The sequence below is a fragment of the Acipenser ruthenus genome, chromosome 4 (assembly GCF_902713425.1).
Source record: "Acipenser ruthenus chromosome 4, fAciRut3.2 maternal haplotype, whole genome shotgun sequence".
Lineage (NCBI taxonomy): Eukaryota > Metazoa > Chordata > Actinopteri > Acipenseriformes > Acipenseridae > Acipenser > Acipenser ruthenus.
In genome coordinates, this window is record NC_081192.1 from 71430268 (window position 1) to 71449187 (window position 18920).

An 18920-nucleotide genomic window follows, 5' to 3' on the forward strand; every position below is an offset into this window, starting at 1 on the left:
CAGTGCCAGAGATCCCCAGGTCTCTAAAATTAGGTTACCAAGGTTATGCGGATCTACGACATTCAGTCGGTAGAACCTAGTAAAAGTATGGGGGGAAGCCCACACTGCTGCATGGAACAAAGCCCATGAAGTCGTCTGACCCCTAGTGGAATGGCCAGTGAAATTCTCTGGCGGGGTCAGATTGGCCAGTTCATAAGCAGGCTTAACTGTGCCTATCAACCATTTAGACAGACGCTGTTTAGGCAGTAACAGACAAAGAATTGTTCTGACTGCCTCCAGCTTTTAGTCCTGTCAACATAATATGCTAATGCCCGCACTGTGCAAAGTGTATGGAGCTAGCGCTCCCTGTCAGATTGGAAAGGTGGGGGATGGAAAGCCTCCAATTCCACTGACTGGCTAACATGAAAAGCCGAGATGGTCCAGCACAAAAGCCGGGTTAGTACGAAGGGTAACCTTCATTCTGGACTTTGAAAATATTAGACAGGCTTTCAATGCAGAGAATGCTTGCAATTCACTCACCCGCTTAGCGGAGGTGATTGCAAGCAAGAAAGCTGCCTTGAAATTTGAGCTCAGCTGAGTGCATGGTCTCAAACAGAGGTTTCATCAGTACATTAAGCACTACATTCAACCTCCAACGAGGAACCACATCCTTCACCGGTGGCCTAAGCCGCCAGGTACCTTTCAGAAATTGTGGAAATTACCTATTTTTATAAACCAGTGAAAAGCCACTACTGGCAGTGCTCTGCTTAGCTGAAACCGCTTTAAGCAGTCGGTTATTCTCTCCACACTGTCATCTGTACACTGTATTACTGAATTGTGTTTTGTCACACTTGTACTTTGCTTGAACAAAAGTTATTGTATTTATCTTGCTCTTATTGTATTACTTGTATTGTAACACTTGAAATGTATTTGCTTACGATTGTAAGTCGCCCTGGATAAGGGCGTCTGCTAAGAAATAAATAATAATAATAATAATAAAGAACAAATACAGATTGAAAATGACAGGAAGTATGCAACAATGAGTTAAACTGAAATTGACATAGGAGACAGCGTCATGATCAGAATGTTTGTTCCTCCAAAACCATTGTCACCTAAATGGCATGGGCCATATAAGGTGGTAGACAAAGTGAATACATGTGTAGGTATTCTGATGAGAAAGCAGGTGAAATAGTATCACATTTCACAAATAAAACCTGTACAAACTGCATAACAGTATATACTACACCTGGTCCTTTCTTTGCAGGAAAATTGAGACCAGATGGGACCTCCCAACCACTGTGATGACCAAGACCCAGTGCATTCGACGTGGTCAATATGTACAGCTGCAGTTCAAGCAGGCACTAGGACTACAGGCTTGGAAAAAAGACGGTAAAACGTTTGGCCCCGATAAAGTATAGAAAAACAGCTGTCTGAGCCAAGGTATGTCTAAATAGATGGGAGCAGAACCCTGCAGTGCCCTGGAGAGAGAATCCAACAAGAAAATAAAAACTGTAGTTATACAATAACTCATTACAACAGTGTTCTGGGAGGACAATGGGACAGCACGGTGACATTTAAGCAAAATGAGGGTTCATATACTAGACACTGTCAATTTAGAGTAGAAACATGGTCTGATAGTGATGTACCACGAGGGACAATATGAATCTATAAAACGTAAACCTCCACGAGAATGGGAAACCCCAGTCAGTGGGAGGATGGTAGCCTAATATATGAACCAGAATTGGGATCACAGAATTACCTTCTTAAGGAAAGCAAACCGGGTTCAAGTATAATAGATGACAGAACATTGATTGATTGCAAACTGTTTATGGAAGACCTTCTGGGTAATATGCAAGAGGTGATAATGATTTTTAGGCACAGTTCTCCGTCATGATTGGGACGAACTTAAGGCCCAGTTGTCCATTTTTCACCCTAAGCAAGCGGATCTCTTAGGTGCAAGTTTGGTGTTGCCAAGAGAAAATAGGAAAGAGTCGTGTGGCAATATGCCCCGCCCCTGTGTGCATATTATATGTTGTATGTTGCGTGCGTGTGTTAATGTTGGTGTATAGTCATTGGTACACGGGATATAAACGGGTCTGTGTTTCACGTGTATTTAAAAAGTGTAGATTTGTATTTAGGCACGAGGAGGGCACAAATCACTTCACGTGCTGGTTAAATGTAATATGTGAGCACGGGGTTGCACAGAATTAATTCACGTGCTGGTATTCAAGTGAATAATTAATTAGTAATTGAATCCCAGCACAACAGTATATATAGAGACACGTAGCATTCACTCGGGGTTGGGTGTTCAGGGCGAAAGAACGTGAGAGAGAGAGGAGGTAAAAATAATAATAACAACAAGAATAATAATAAGTGTTTCTCACCGTGTCTGTCCGTTTTGTTTGTCTCTTTATTTTGGCTACCAGTGCCGTGCCCTGTGTTTTTGTATGTTTACAACCTTTTTATTTTCTGTTTAATTATTAAATGCAAACCCCAAGTCTCCGTTGTTTATTTCCTGGCTCTGGTCTGACGCCACCCACTCCGGCCATCTTTGTGACAAGCCGTTAGGGCATATTGGCTTCTATTTAGCCATACCATATACAATACCTGACAACCAATATAGAAACAGCAGTGTGGAGTAGTGGTTAGTGCTCTGGACTCTTTACCGGAGGGTCGTGGGTTCAGTCCCAGGTGGGGGTCACTGCTGCTGTACCCTTGAGCAAGGTACTTTACCTAGATTGCTCCTGTAAAAATCCAACTGTATAAATGGGTAATTGTATGTAAAAATAATATGATATCTTGTAACAGTTGTAAGTTACCCTGGATAAGGGCATCGGCTAAGAAATAAATAATAATAATAATGAAAGTAAGACCAAAATGGGTACTACATAATGATACCGTTATTGTATGGGGAAAAAAAAGCTTGGAAGGTACAACGTGGCTTTTCAGCTTAAAGCAGATAAGTAAGACTTTGCGGTTTTCCGTTTCCTCTCTGCAAAAGCTAGACATAAGCAGTTTTCTGAACCTTGATTTCTGGGCAGACAGCCAAAGTCAGCAGGTGTTTAACCAAGATGTACAGAAAGAAGGAAAGCAAGCCTATGTCTGCAGCATAAGTGTGAAAACTGATTGCCGCAAAGAACAAACCAGTTTAAACTAGCTTTTTCAGCTATGGAATGAGTGCATTAGGTTATCTTAAGTTCATAAATGTATAATTGTGACGTGTTATAGAACATTCTAGTTCCCCCCCTGAACAGAAGGTGTGCTGAAGGTGTGTCTTAACAGGGTGGATCAATACGGATTGGAAAACAGTAAGGGAACTAGGAGGGGAAATACTAATATACAGTATTCATAGTATTTAACATAATGTTTCTATTTGAATTGTCACTCACTTCCTTGAATTGACTATGACGTCTGTGTTGTAATACAACCGTATACATTAGGCCATGCTGTGACCTGCGCATCTTTGATTGGTTGTATCTAATGTTTATACGGTTGTATTAACAGTATTTCTTTTGTAAATCATTTGTTGATTTACTCTCCCTACACTGTTGTGAGGGTGGCTTGGCAAGCCGAAACCAAGGTTATGCGGATCTGCGACATTCAGTCGGTAGAACCTAGTAAAAGTATGGGGGGAAGCCCACACTGCTGCATGGAACAAAGCCCATGAAGTCGTCTGACCCCTAGTGGAATGGCCAGTGAAATTCTCTGGCGGGGTCAGATTGGCCAGTTCATAAGCAGGCTTAACTGTGCCTATCAACCATTTAGACAGACGCTGTTTAGGCAGTAACAGACAAAGAATTGTTCTGACTGCCTCCAGCTTTTAGTCCTGTCAACATAATATGCTAATGCCCGCACTGTGCAAAGTGTATGGAGCTAGCGCTCCCTGTCAGATTGGAAAGGTGGGGGATGGAAAGCCTCCAATTCCACTGACTGGCTAACATGAAAAGCCGAGATGGTCCAGCACAAAAGCCGGGTTAGTACGAAGGGTAACCTTCATTCTGGACTTTGAAAATATTAGACAGGCTTTCAATGCAGAGAATGCTTGCAATTCACTCACCCGCTTAGCGGAGGTGATTGCAAGCAAGAAAGCTGCCTTGAAATTTGAGCTCAGCTGAGTGCATGGTCTCAAACAGAGGTTTCATCAGTACATTAAGCACTACATTCAACCTCCAACGAGGAACCACATCCTTCACCGGTGGCCTAAGCCGCCAGGTACCTTTCAGAAATTGTGGAAATTACCTATTTTTATAAACCAGTGAAAAGCCACTACTGGCAGTGCTCTGCTTAGCTGAAACCGCTTTAAGCAGTCGGTTATTCTCTCCACACTGTCATCTGACAGGATGGCCAACATGAGCCCTGAGTCCAGACGCATACCTAGATAGGTAACTATCTGGGTGTGCATTAACTGGCTCTTTGCATAATTCACCTTAAGGCCCAACCGATGCAGGTGGTTGGTAATGAGCTCTGTGTGTTCGTGTGCCTGTGCTGGAGATTTAAGTCGATCGTCCAGGTAGCTGAAGACCCTGATGCCTCTGAGTCTCAACAGGGCCAGTATAGCCTCCATACACTTCGCAAGTAAACGTGGAGCTAGAGAGAGGCTGAACGGCAGAACACAGAAATGTGATATTGTTCCCGAAAAGTTAACCTCAGGTACTTCCTGTACACTGGTTTTATGGTACACTGGTTTTACCCCTTAGGTCCACCATGGTGAAACAGACGCCTGGCCTGCTAAGCTGCAACAGCCATTGCGAAGTCAGCATCTTGCACCATCTCCGACTCACATACAGGTTTACCTGTCTGAAATCGAGGATCGATCTAAGGCCGCCATCCCTTCTTGCCACCAGAAAGTGCCTGGAATAGAACCCCCCCCGTTCTTGTTGGAAGGGTTTATTATGCAAATGGCCTGCTCTCACAGCAGAGCTGCTACCTCTTGAGTCACCTGAACAAGAAGTGGAAGCCACCTGCCGTGCCGGTTTCTGGTGAAACTGAGGCTTAGAGTGCCACTGTGCTGTAGGCTGAAACTGCCCACTGTATCAGGGGCATAAGCTCTTCCAATAAGAAAAGCTGGGTGCTGTTAGATTCTGCATCATCAGATGGGAACGCTATATCCTGTTCATGAGCCTCCTCAAAGGCGACAATAGATAGAGCATCATCCCTTAGATCACATGCCTTTGCCTGCACTGGGGCAGGTGGGACGAGTGGGGAAGAGACCGGTGGTACCGGTGCTGTTGAGCGCTCTTGCAGCAGTTCAATAAGAATACTCTGCTGGTGTGACAGGACCTCCCAGATCTTATCTGTCTGCTCCCTGTCTGCCGAATGTGAATGGCGAGCTTTCTTCTTCTTCTGTTTTAGAGTGGGAGAAGGCGGGGGACAACTGGGGGAGGAAGACGAGGAGCATGGCTTCTTGACTGGACTCCTTTGACTGTGACGCTCACCCTCCCTTGATACAGAGCCACGGGAGGAGGGACCAGCCTCACTGATTGAGCATGGCAATGCCGAGCGCTGAGCGGACATGAGGGAGCGTTTCCTGGAATGACGAGCCAGTCAACAGTTCAACGTACGCTTGCTGAAGGGGCCACAGAAATCACACCAAGTGTGATCAATCAGACCCTCCTGAGCGCACTCAGGACCCAGACAGACAATGCACTTAACATGTCCGTCTTCTAGAGGCAAGGTTAGTGACATTACAGAAATTAGGAGGATGTTATCAGGTTATATTTAGCAGCTTATGACATTTTCACTTTGAATAAACAAAACAAAAAACTGCATTACAAATCTGTTCACATTGTTCAAATAGATTGTTTGCACATGAAAAAAATATCACGTGTGTGTGCGAACAAACACAATGGAACATTCTGTTATTATAACAATAGACCACATTTATTCAGCATTCAAAAAACGCTTACAGTAGTAACTATGAAAGGTTGGGTTGTGTACCCAAATGCATGACAATACATAATGGTAGCCGTTGAGTCACAATATTTATCACCAATATATAAAATATTTTAAATACTTAAGGAATCATGCCTCTTCTATGCAGATATGCATGCTGTACATGATCCTGCACAGCATACAATGATCCTCATCAACCAAATTGGCATAAAACCAGCAACCTGTGCTGAACTCAAATTAAAAACTATCACATAAAATCAATTGTTATATATACATACATTAGTAGTCTGTGGGCAGCACAACTGTATGTACGTACAACAGAATGGTCTGACGACAAACAGAACTACAGTAGTGTCCAGTTTTACAAAACAGTTGCATTAAAATACCCACAAGGTAATTTCTTTTGGTCCATTTTTATTGCATTTGAATACATTGTAGTTAAAAAAAAAAAAAAAAAAAAAAAAGGGCATGTGGGCATTTCAGAATGACCTAACTAGATTTGACACACAGGGCTTCACAATCCACTTGGGTTTCAAATTTGTTTTTATTTCCACCACAGCCACCATACCAGAAGTGCTTACACTCCTTTTGTTCACTGTCATAGTACCATTTCAGACTGTACTCCTGGCAGCTGCCTTCATCCTGATCAGCAGCACACACATCTGGGGAAAAAGCAAAGTAAAGAAAGGACGTTGCGTAAAATACATACAGTTCATTAGATACACGTTACTCGTTGGCTTTGTTTTAAGACAAATGCAAGCAGATTTGTTATTCCTGACCAATGCCATTAATCAAGGTTTGTTTCAGTCTAGCACTCCAATTTGTTATATGGTATATAGATTTAGACAGATACTTTTGGTACTGATATAAATATAATAAAGAACATTACAATTAGGTATGGCTTAGCCCATATTACAATTTGCTTAACTACTGTTTCAATGGATTATGGGGGTAATATTCAAAGTATAACTTGTATTAAGCGAAAGTGAACAAGTTAGTTTGCGTCCCTTAAAAACATATGTACTGTGCATGAAAAACTAAGGTTCAAATGATTGAAATTACATTACCACAGGCATCTCATGAGGGAATGTTAATTTAATATCAAGATGTTGACCAAACAAATAACAATATTAAACAGGGGATAGCAAGGTTTCTAAATGGAATAATCGAGTAGCAACGCCTGGTTGCCTTGGCAATGATTACGTGTACTCACGTGTAAGCATTCCAAGGTAACCAGGTGATGTTGCTCAGTTATTTAAATCAACGGTTTGGCTATAGAATCTGTGCAGTTTCAGTGTAGTGAGCTCAGAGGGTTGTAGACAGCTCAATATAAAGATGCTTCTTTGTAAAGTGTATAAGGCTTCAACGTATATTATAAAATTATAAAAGGACAACCTAGCACTGTGATTTGTTTTTAGCGATCACATGACCGTGTAAGAATTTTGTAACCCGAGTGAACACTGAATTTTGTGTGATTTTTTTAATTATTGTATAAGTGCAATAACACACTGCACAGTATGCAGTAGTTACCACACTTCCTAGGTGTTTGGAGCCACTTCTGTACCCCCTACATTGCTTACATATATAATAGTTATAATATGTATTATGTTTTAAGGTGTACCTTCCTTTTGGTAATCCCCTGTGGGTGCTGTTTCTGAAAATCAGGTTGTATGTCAATTCAGTAAAGCACATTTTTAAAGGGCAGTAAATCACTAACAACCTTTATAGTACTGAATCTAATATGTTTTGAATTAAATGTAGAATCTACTAGTTAAAATAGCCAGTAGGACCTGGAGCAAAACTGAACTCACTACTGATGAGGCACTGTATTCTGGGGAAGGAACAAAGATCATTGTGAGGAGACACATGTGATGGTGAAATACCATGGCATTGTAATACAGTGTTTGGACCAAAAAAATGAAGCACACACCGAAAGGCAGTTACACTATCCTACCTAAGGAGATATTACTGACCCGATTTAATATTATCAACCAAATCAGCAAGAGTGACAGGCAGCAAACGCAGGGATGTCAGAGGTGTCAATTTCACAAACAACCGGTTTATTGTTGTGAACAAGAAGATCAAGAAATTAATAAATGAACAAAGCAAAATACAAATGGGTATAGAACAGAAAAGAAGAAATGTAGACAACAGTAATTCCAATAATGATAAAATAGATAACCGTAGAGAGCAGGTAAGTAAATAAAGGTACAGGTAAGTATGCAGGTAGAAACAGAAGGCCAAACAGTATCACAAAAGAGAAATGAGTGTAGTGTCTGGAGGCTCTCCAACAAACCCACTCACAAACACAACAAACTCATACTCATAAACACATCACACACAACCGGAGAGAAAGACAAACCCACACTCACAAACACAACACACATACACCCACAGAGAAAGACAAACCCATACCATACACCCACAGAGAAAGACAAAGGCAAATGAAATAATTACAGATGAAAAACAAGGACTTATGGAAACAATTACATTTAACAGTCTCTATGGCAATGGTGGGAGAATGACAGGTAGGCCCAACAAGTCCTGTAGTAGCAGTGTAATTGAAATCCAGACCAAGTAACAAAATAACAAAGCCAAAAAATGTTGAAAAACCAAAGTAGCAAAATGCAACAAACAAAAAGGGAATGATTTCACCAGATGAGAAAGTCCCAAAATGAGTCCAGTAAACAAAGCAATGATCTTGAATATAGAAGGTAGAGGAAAAAAACTGAGATTGTTGAAAATGGTAAGCTAGTCCAGGTGTGATCAGTTGAATGGTGCAACAGATGGTTAGAAAAAAAAAAATCAGGAGGCTTATTAAAATGGAGACTGTCACACACAAAAACAACAAACACTAAACAGACCTTGAATCTACAGCTAAACTTAAACAAGCAACAGTGAACAAAAGAAAAATATTTAGACAAAATGCAAAAATCAGAAAGGATGCACCAGTTTTATCTAAACAGTTGAAGTACACTGAGATGAAGTTTGAAAATGCTGTTGTTTAGTAAAGATTTTCCTCGGACTAAAGGATGTTTTTCCAGCTCTAACTTGCCAGCCTTTGAACAGGTGCTGGCTTCTTAGGAGCTCTGTGATTGGAGGAGTGGAGATCTGAATGAGGCAATGGGGAGAGAGGATGAAAAGAGGTGGTTTGCAACTATGGGGATTGAAGTTTAACCTGGCCAGGCTACTGACCCTACTTAAAGGAACAGGTGGGTGAGTTTGTCCACCCACATTATGTACCATTGGGCTTGCTACAACACTAAATTTACAAGCTTTAATTTACTTCCCTCTCACATTTGTTAAACAAATGACATATGTATTTTAATACAGGATTCATCCTCCTGTTGCAAGTAAGTTATAGTCATAATGGCCAGGACTGTGAATCTGGATCCAAGTCTATGGCCATTCAGTAGAGGAAACTTTGCTGCCAATATCCACCCCAACGTCCCTGAAAGTGTAATTAAGCAATGGTCAGAACAACTTCTTGCAGTGCCGTCAGTATATGATAGCCACATTGGAGATAGCAGATTGCTAGTTCCAAAATGCATGTATATGGCTGACAATTGATGAAAGCCAGAGTCACAGACTCGGCCTACAGCTTACTTGCCCAGCATTGATAGCAAGCAGGCAACGAATAACAGCACTATGGGCTGGAAGGTGCCCAGGATCTAAGGAGATTTTTAGAATGCAAAGCAAAGTGGACCAGGAGGATCTCAAGCACATTAGGAGATAATAAATAACAGAACTGTGAAGTTAAAAGGGAGGCCAGGACTCTAAGGAGAGATGTAGTCAGAATAGGCCATAAGATAAGAGTCCAGTTTTAACTGGCTGGATTGCTTGCACACAACACTAGGTTTTATATACTACTCACACTGTACATGACCCTGAAACAGGCATAAATCAGCCGGGTGTAGTTTCGGGTGATTGGCCCACGACCAGGACTGGGGAGGGGAAACCCAGTCTAGCCTTTGCTATAAAAATGTAATGTACCTTTTCTTCACTGAATCTTTCTTTGGATCCAAGAATGATTCCCTGCATATATTAGAATAAACCTAACATTTCTTAAAGAAATTGAGTCTGTGCAGTTTCTTAAGAAACAGCGATACTCAATTTTTAATTTACATCACAGCTGATCCATTGCCCTCTTGTCAAAGCATTATTTTCTAAAAGGAAATTATATTTGCATCTGAAAAAACAACCAAGGTTACAAGTTTGACCCTTTTAATTCTATTTTGAATCCTGTTATTCTCTTATTGCAGCTTTTAAAAAGTACCAAGTAACACAAATGATGTTAACTATATGCAATTAGCTAACTCTTCATACAATACCAACATCACATTACCTTATTCACAGATGCTATTTTATTTTGTTATTTGAAAAATGTCATTACAGTTATAATTGTAGGCTAAGTGCTTTACAGTAGTGTACATGCACCAAAGTAATTGGTTACGGTTCAAGCTAGGAGTTTGTCACAGAAAATTTGGACTGAAATCACAGAGCAGTCACGGTCAATGCGTTCAAAATCACGGAGAAAATTACAGAATATGTAATTATTTATTCAAATGAATAAAGGATAAACGTGTTTTTTTTTAAATGCGAAATTTAATGTTAATAAGATAAACACTTTTCAATAAAATCACATACAGATGGAAAACAATTTACTGAGATCAGCGCAAGTCACCCACATCAACAAAAATCGTGGACACTAACAAAAGTCACTGAATCCGTGACACCCACAACCACTGTGACTAAATCCCAACCCTAGTCATGGTTTACAGTCAGAAGCTGTGAGCAGACCCAGGACAAATATAGTTGTATTTGATATTTTATTTGTAAACACCAACTATTTCAAATGGTTGAAATATTTAAATATATATGCTCGAATAAATCAATTTGTTTTTAAATATTCAAATATTAATTACACAAATATTATAAAGTCAAATATTATTTTTAAAATATTTTTAAAAAATGTGCAGAAAACAAATACAATTTGAAAATATTTAAATATATGTGTTATTTGAAAATATATATATATATATATATATATATATATATATATATATATATATATATATATATATATATATCTTCAACTATTCCCAAATAGTTAATGAATAATCAAAAATTAAAACTTAATTATTACCCTAAATGTATAATTCTATAATCAAAAACTAAAACCTAATTATTACCCTAAATGTATAATTATGTACCAAGTCTTGCAATTACCACATGGTGGTTGAAGAGGATTTCTAACAAGGAAAATGCTAAACATGTTCAATTCAATAACTTCAAAACAGGCCATTAAACCAGTGGTTAATGATATTTCATTGTTTTCAAATATTTACCCACGAATAAAATATTCAAATATTTCAATTAATTAATCAAATTAAATCTAATTGAAATAGAGCAGTTTCCAAAAGATCATTGAGTGGTTAACAAGGACAAGGCTTAACCTGCTTAGAATGCAGGATAATAATTATGCTGCTGTATGTTAGTTACATATTTATGAAGAGTTTAAAGTATTTCAACTACTTTACTCATATTTAAATATTTTCAAATAATAATTGCTTTCCACAAACCATATTTAAATATTTTCAAATGGTTACTTTCTGCAATCTATTTAATTATTTTCAATTATTTACAATTTGTATTTAATTATTTTCAAACAATAGTTACTTTCTGCGATATGTATTTAATTATTTTCAAATAATACTTTCTTTTTACAAACCATATGTATAACTATATTTATCCCAGGTCTTTTATGAGCAGAGGTCCAAAAGCCCTCCACAGCTCTAGAGACCAGGACAGTCCCGGTAATAATACGGTAATAATAGTAGTAGCATTATTAATATGCATGCAGAAAAAAAACATATAAATTAGAATTTTATTAAGTGAAACATATTTTATATAATGTAAATATGCAAATGAGTAATTGCAAATCACATTCTTACTACATACGCTGTAGTGATACTGACCATATGTTTCTGCTGTACATTTTACTGAAGGGTACACTTAACCAGGGGATTAGAGTTATTTAATCTTATTTAATTATGTCACAGCAGTGTTAGACTTAGCCATGAAAGCAATGAATTCCATTCTGCTCTTTTGGATAGTGACCGCATGAACAACAGGTGGAGAGGTATTGTGGAGTCCAAAGACCCAAGAAATACCAATTTTTACAGTCAGTATCAGGAGTCCAAAAAATATAGCGTGACATGTCCCCATGTGTTGCTACAACTGTTTAAATAATGTACATGTAATTATTTTTTTCATTGTTAACATCCTGACAACTTTACACTTATTACATAGTCTGTTCAAAGCTTGTTTCAAAATGTCCGCTCTAGTGCACTGATAGTGTAAGGATTATTGCCCACATTGTCAAACAGGTAACACAGCAATAACAATCCATGATGTGGTATGGAAAAGAAAAGCCAGAGAACTTGTTTTTTTTTGTTTGTTTTTATCGCCCTGCAGTGATTTAGAGGACAGATCTCAAAACCCAGTACACTAGGGCGGCCATTTTGAAAATACCTTTGAAACAGACTTTAACCTTTGAAAAAGACTTGTTTTTGTTTTGTTTAAATATTTTATTTATTATTAAAATGCACATCAGTGCTTCAACTCACAGTACTGTGTCTGTCTATTTCCTGGGCTCACATCACCACCAAGCCATCCTTGTGACAGATCCCAAGACTGGTTTTAGTTCAATTATACAGCTGGTGCCTTTAGAAAGCACGACTGCCTTATTTAGAGTCAGTGTAATACTTCTAGATATTTCAGTACTGGAAATTAATTTAATTAATCTTCACTTAACTAGATTTCTTTAATATATATATATTTTTAACCATAGTGGATACGTTTGTTTGTTTTTTTTAACTAAAGTGAATATTCCTTAATGTGTGATAATGTATGATGAGTGCTGTTTTGTCAAAAGTATATTGCACATTTTTTAAAATATTGATCTATCAATGCTGTTTTCTTGTAATAGCCCCCAACTATAGATCCAATGATGCAGATGAATTAACTATAACAAACAATTTATTGCGTGCATTATTTCAGCACAATCCAGACTATAAAGACAACTAAACTGAATCCTTACCTCTGGTTCTTTCTTCAAGAGTGTAATCTGTCCCTCCTTCTTCTGTCAGCTGTCCATTCTCCTCAGTGTTTTCCTCCACGTAGTCGAACACATTATCTTCCCGGACGGGTTCAGGTTCCTCTGTCTCCTCAAAGATATACTCAGCCTCTTCATCCTCTTCTTCTTCTTCTTCTGGAACAGGTACGGGTGTCCTATAAAATAAGAGTTCCCTTTAGCATGCCTACAATTATTATTATTATTTATTTCTTAGCAGACACCCTTACCCAGGGCGACTTACAATTGCTACAAGATATCACATTATTTTTACATACAATCACATTATTTTTTACCCATTATTTTTACATACAATTACCCATTTATACAGTTGGGTTTTTACTGGAGCAATCTAGATAAAGTACCTTGCTCAAGGGTACAGCAGCAGTGTCCCCCACCTGGGATTGAACCCACGACCCTCCAGGCAAGAGTCCAGAGCCCTAAACACTACTCCACACTGCTGCGCTATAAGTACTTCTTAAAATAACTACTTGTAAAAAAAATAAAAAACAAAGTTAAATAAAAAACCCTCTTACCCAGGGGCGCCTAACATTGTTTAATAGTGGGGGGATCAAAGAAGAACCTTTTTTTTTTTTTGCTAAGAAGCTCTGGTAAACCTTATTTTTGCTTTTCAATCTTTTTCAAGTTACGGTTTTTGTAATAGTAAACCCACGAAATTGGACAGGCATTTCAACATAAAATATAGAATATTTACTAACTGAGCATTTATTAAGTACACACACAAGTAGCACCAGTGGCATATCTGCACAATGCTGTACAGTTCCTATAATTCCAACATGCAGCTTATTAAAGGGACGTGGGATGGCTAAACAAACACAAACAATAACATGTACAAAATGTTATAATATGGCTTGTTTATTGATAGATATATTGACATGTGTATGTTAACAGGTAAAATATGTAATTCAATATGTTAATGTAACATTATTCAGCAGGTTTCATTCGACTTCATGAAGCAAAATGTGTTCATTCTATAGGGTAATACAAAACTTTTGGCCATATCTCTATGTCAATGCCTAAGGTTTAAACGTTCATAAAAGTAACCAAAATGCATGTCCACATATTAGCTTATTAAATAGCTAATATTAAAATATGTTTTCATATCTTGAAGATTCATATTCATTAACCAAGGTGTAGTCTTTATTTTTTTTCCTGAAAACATCCAGATTGAAAAGTTTAATCATTGGTTTAAATAAAACTTAATAGTTTTATTTATTAGAGTGTGTCAATGTCAAATAATACTATTTGTCAACTATTCATACCTTACATATATTCATAAGTTACAAGAACAAAGTTTCATGGATGGGGCAAAACACTCAATGAATACGATTTCCAAAGGAATTCAATATATTTTAAAACTACTGTCACCTGTGCATATACAGGCAGTAGTGATAACGGGACCAGTTTGTCTTTCCTTGCGATGTACAGTAGTTCTGAGTTATCTTAAAATAAGTTATAGGAACTCTGGAAGCCACGCTCACCAGTTTTGCTTTTCTGGTCAACTGTCTGAATGTGTCCATGTTTATAATGCTCTCAAATGAGATGATCTTTTGGCACTGGATCACGTTAAAGAAATTCTAAACATTTAATCTCATCCATACTGCACTTTGTGTAAAAAAAATTAAACTGTGTGGAGTCGGCGGTGAACGTATATCCCACGTATATCCAGCCAATCAGATTAGCAGTCACTTAATAGGGAAGCAGGTGGAACTATTTTTAAGGAACTGTATTTTACAGTGTACGGTTTCCCTGGCTGAGATGAGTATATCCAGCCAATGGGATCACTGCTCTCCCGACCCCCCTCCCCCAAAAAATCTCACCGGCCCCTGGCAAAAGTAAATACATACATAAAATTTTTTAAAAAATTAATAATTAAAATTGCATGACCATCCTGATGTGGCAACAGCCCCAGTCAGCCACAGTGTGGCTTCACTAGTGATCATGAGCTACATTGGCAAATCTTGAGTCTCCCTTTTTATCAATCAGCATTTATTTCTACATCTTTTAGTCATTCAGGGACATAACATACCTAAATGTTTATTAGTAAACAAATGTGGGTTTAAATTATTAGTAAGTACACATGTTTCAATATGAAAGCTGAACATTAACATCAGCAAAGAACAACTAAGTTACACGTTTTGAATGAAAAAACAATTGTAGCCAACAATGCTCTACTAAGAACTATGATACCTTTTTACTAATGTGATTTATAATTATGAAAATGATATCCCTGACATTATGTAATATATAAAAGCAGCAAGTTCAAAGACTGCAGACCGTTCTCCTTTTGTTGAGCACTAAACTCATAAGCACTGAAAGTTTTCATGAAAGTTAAAACTTTACCTTTGTATTGGTGGTGACTCTAGCGATTCTCCCCGAGCTGCCAGTGTCTTCACTCGTTCACATTCTCTCTGAAGAACTGGTGGAGGATAACTGTTGATTCCATCTGTGGTAAAGAATATATATACAGTTAAATATCTCTTAGAACCATTACAGTATATTCACTTTGACATACACAGCTGTGACCCTGAAACTTCTCCCCTCTTATACTAGACACTTGCACCTGATGAGAACGCTAACATGGCTAATATGGTTCAAATTATTTGCAGGTATCATGCCCTCAAGACTGTCACCCACACCTCTGATGCACATAAATGGATAAAGGATCCTGTAGTGGCTTTTACAGACCCACTAAGAGCAGACCCTGACCAAGACTTTCACTCCTGCTGGAAGGAGGCTGATCTTTGGGATATGTATTAGACATGTGGAGAATGTGATTAAAAAGACTGTGAAACTGTGACAATGTTAAATATTGTAATAACTTTGTACTGTGTTTTGAAGGATGTTAAGACCAGCAGAAAAACTATTGCAACACATTATGAGCAGGATACAGAGATTTGAACCAAGAAATCTGAACAGGCAATGATCTAATGTTAAAAAAAGATTGTCTGTTCTTGAAATGAGACAACTTAGCACAACTATGATTTGATTTAATTAACTTGGAAAATGTGCTTACAGCTTAGTCTCTTATCAGTTAACAGTAAATCCAGTAAAAAACAGGGTCCCTCGGATCCTTGTCTGTAAGTTGTCAAGAATTGCTGGGAAAGGAATTTTAACTAACAAGGTCAAGTTAGTTGAAGACACTTTAAAATGAAAAACAAGTTTTACTGTCGTTATTTAAAAGAGGAGGAAATATATTTTGACCAAGGCTGGACTAATTAACTAGACCAGGTGCTGTATATCAAAAAACATCTTGTCTTTATGAACTCTTATCTTAACCAAAAATAAGAAACTGCATCATACACGAAAAAATATTATTAGTTTAAGAATTCACATTTTAGGGATTAGAGAAATAAAGAGCATGAGATCAGTTTTTTAAAACCCCCAAAGTAATGACTAAAGCGAAGGTTTACAATTTTAGGAAAACAAACTATGAAGGTATGAAACAGAGACTAACAGAAGTACATTTGAGTAAAATAGAGAAAACATCCACAGAAAAAGGATGGCTGTTTTTTAAAAATGTAGTACTAGAGGCGCAAAACAATTACATCCCAAAAGTAGACAAATCTAAATCTAAAACAAAATGGCCAAAATGGTTTAATAGATCAATTCAAAAAAAATAATCAGCGAAAAAAAGGCACTTTACAGGCATTTAAAAGGGACCAAAAACAAAGTACACAGAAAGAGTACTTGGAACTGCAAACACAAGTCAAAAAGGAAGTTAGAAAGGCCAAGAGAGAGATAGAAATCAATATTGCTAAGGGGGCTAAATCCAATTCCAAAATGTTTTTCCAATATTATAACAGCAAGAGAACATTCAAAGAGGAGGTTAAATGTCTAAGAGACACAAATGACAAAATCATAGATGAAGAAAAAAAAGCAAATATATTAAATGATTACTTTTCACAGATTTTTATAAAGGAGGACACGGACAACATGCCCCACATGTCGACCTGTTCGTATCCAGTTTTAAATAACATTAGCATAACAGAGGCAGAAGTGTTAAAGGGACTAGGAGCTCTTAAAATAAACAAATCTCCTGGTCCGGATGAGATCCTCCCAATAGTACTCAAAGAAATGAAAGAATTTATTTACAAACCGCTAACCAAGATCATGCAACAGTCTCCTGACACAGGGGTTGTACCGACAGACTGGAGAATTGCAAATGTAATACCGATCCACAAAAAGAGAGACAAAACCGAACCAGGTAACTACAGACCAATAAGCCTGACCTCTATTATATGTAAACTTATGGAAACTATAATAAGATCCAAAATGGAAAATTACCTATATGGTAACAATATCCTGGGAGACAGTCAGCATGGTTTTAGGAAAGGGAGTCTAACTAACCTGCTTGATTTTTTTGAGGATGCAACATCGACAATGGATAATTGCAAAGCATACAACATGGTTTATTTAGATTTCCAGAAAGCTTTTGACAAAGACCCACATAAAAGATTAATTCTCTAACTGAATGCAATAGGGATTCAAGGAACTGCACGCACATGGATTAGGGAGTGGTTAACATGTAGAAAACAGAAAGTTCTGATTAGAGGAGAAACCTCCAAATGGAGCGACATAACCAGTGGTGTACCACAGGGATCAGTATTAGGTCCTCTGCTATTCCTAATCTACATTAATGATGTAGATTCTGGTATAGTAAGCAAACTTGTTAAATTTGCAGACGACACAAAAATAGGAGTGGCAAACACTGTTGCAGCAGCAAAGGTCATTCAAAATGATCTAGACATCATTCAGAACTGGGCAGACACATGGCAAATGACATTTAATAGAGAAAAGTGTAAGGTACTGCAAGCAGGCAATAAAAATTTGCATTATAAATATCACATGGGAGATACTGAAATTGAAGAAGGAATCTATGAAAAAGACCTAGGAGTTTATTTGACTCAGAAATGTCTTCATCTACACAATGTGGGAAGCTAAAAAAGACCAACAAGATGCTGAGATATATTGTGAGAAGTATTAAATTTAAATCAAGGGAAGTAATGTTAAAACTTTACAATGTATTAGTAAGACCTCACCTAGAATATTGTGTTCAGTTCTGGTCACCTCGCTACAAAAAGGATATTGCTGCTCTAGAAAGAGTGCAAAGAAGAGCGACCAGTATTATTCCAGGTTTAAAAGGCATGTCATATGTAGACAGGCTCAAAGAATTGAATCTATTCAGTCTTGAACAAAGAAGACTACGCGGTGATCTGATTCAAACATTCAAAATTCTAAAAGGTATAGACAATGTCAACCCAGGGGACTTTTTTGACCTGAAAAAAGAAACAAGGACCAGGGGTCACAAATGGAGATTACATAAAGGGGCATTCAGAACAGAAAATAGAAGGCTCTTTTTTACACAGAGAATTGTGAGGGTCTGGAACCAACTCCCCAGTAATGTTGTTGAAGCTGACACCCTGGGATCCTTCAAGAAGCTGCTTGATGAGATTCTGGGATCAATAAGCTACTAACAACCAAACGAGCAGGATGGGCTGAATGGCCTCCTCTCATTTGTAAACTTTCTTATGTTCTTATGTTCTTATTTACAACAGTGTGGGGCAGCAGTGTGGTGTAGTGGTTAGGGCTCTGGACTCTTGACCGGAGGGTTGTGGGTTTAATCCCAGGTGGGGGACACTGCTGCTGTACCCTTGAGCAAGGTACTTTATCTAGATTGCTCCAATAAAAACCCAACTGTATAAATGGGTAATTGTATGTAAAAAAAAAAAAAAAAATGTGTAAAATGTAATTGTATGTAAAAATAATGTGATATCTTGTAACAATTGTAAGTCTGCTAAGAAATAAATAATAATAACTAATTTTATATGAGTAAACAGACGAGTAAAAATCTATATTATTAATTTTAGCGATAAGGGCTGTCTAAGAAGTC

The 18920-nt window shown here is 37.7% G+C and overlaps 1 protein-coding gene across 1 annotated transcript in view; it reads right to left on the reverse strand.

Moving 5' to 3' along the window:
- Positions 1-5838: 5838 nt before the first annotated feature.
- Positions 5839-18920, reverse strand: part of LOC117400228 (collagen alpha-6(VI) chain-like) — a 107423-nt gene continuing 94341 nt past the window's right edge. Inside the window, exons 39-41 of the mRNA XM_033999843.3 lie at positions 15371-15473; positions 12974-13164; positions 5839-6533 (exon numbers count right to left, since the gene is read on the reverse strand). Coding sequence (XP_033855734.3) covers positions 6361-6533; positions 12974-13164; positions 15371-15473 — 467 coding nt within the window. The 3' untranslated portion in view covers positions 5839-6360. The remainder of the gene's footprint in view (positions 6534-12973; positions 13165-15370; positions 15474-18920) is intronic.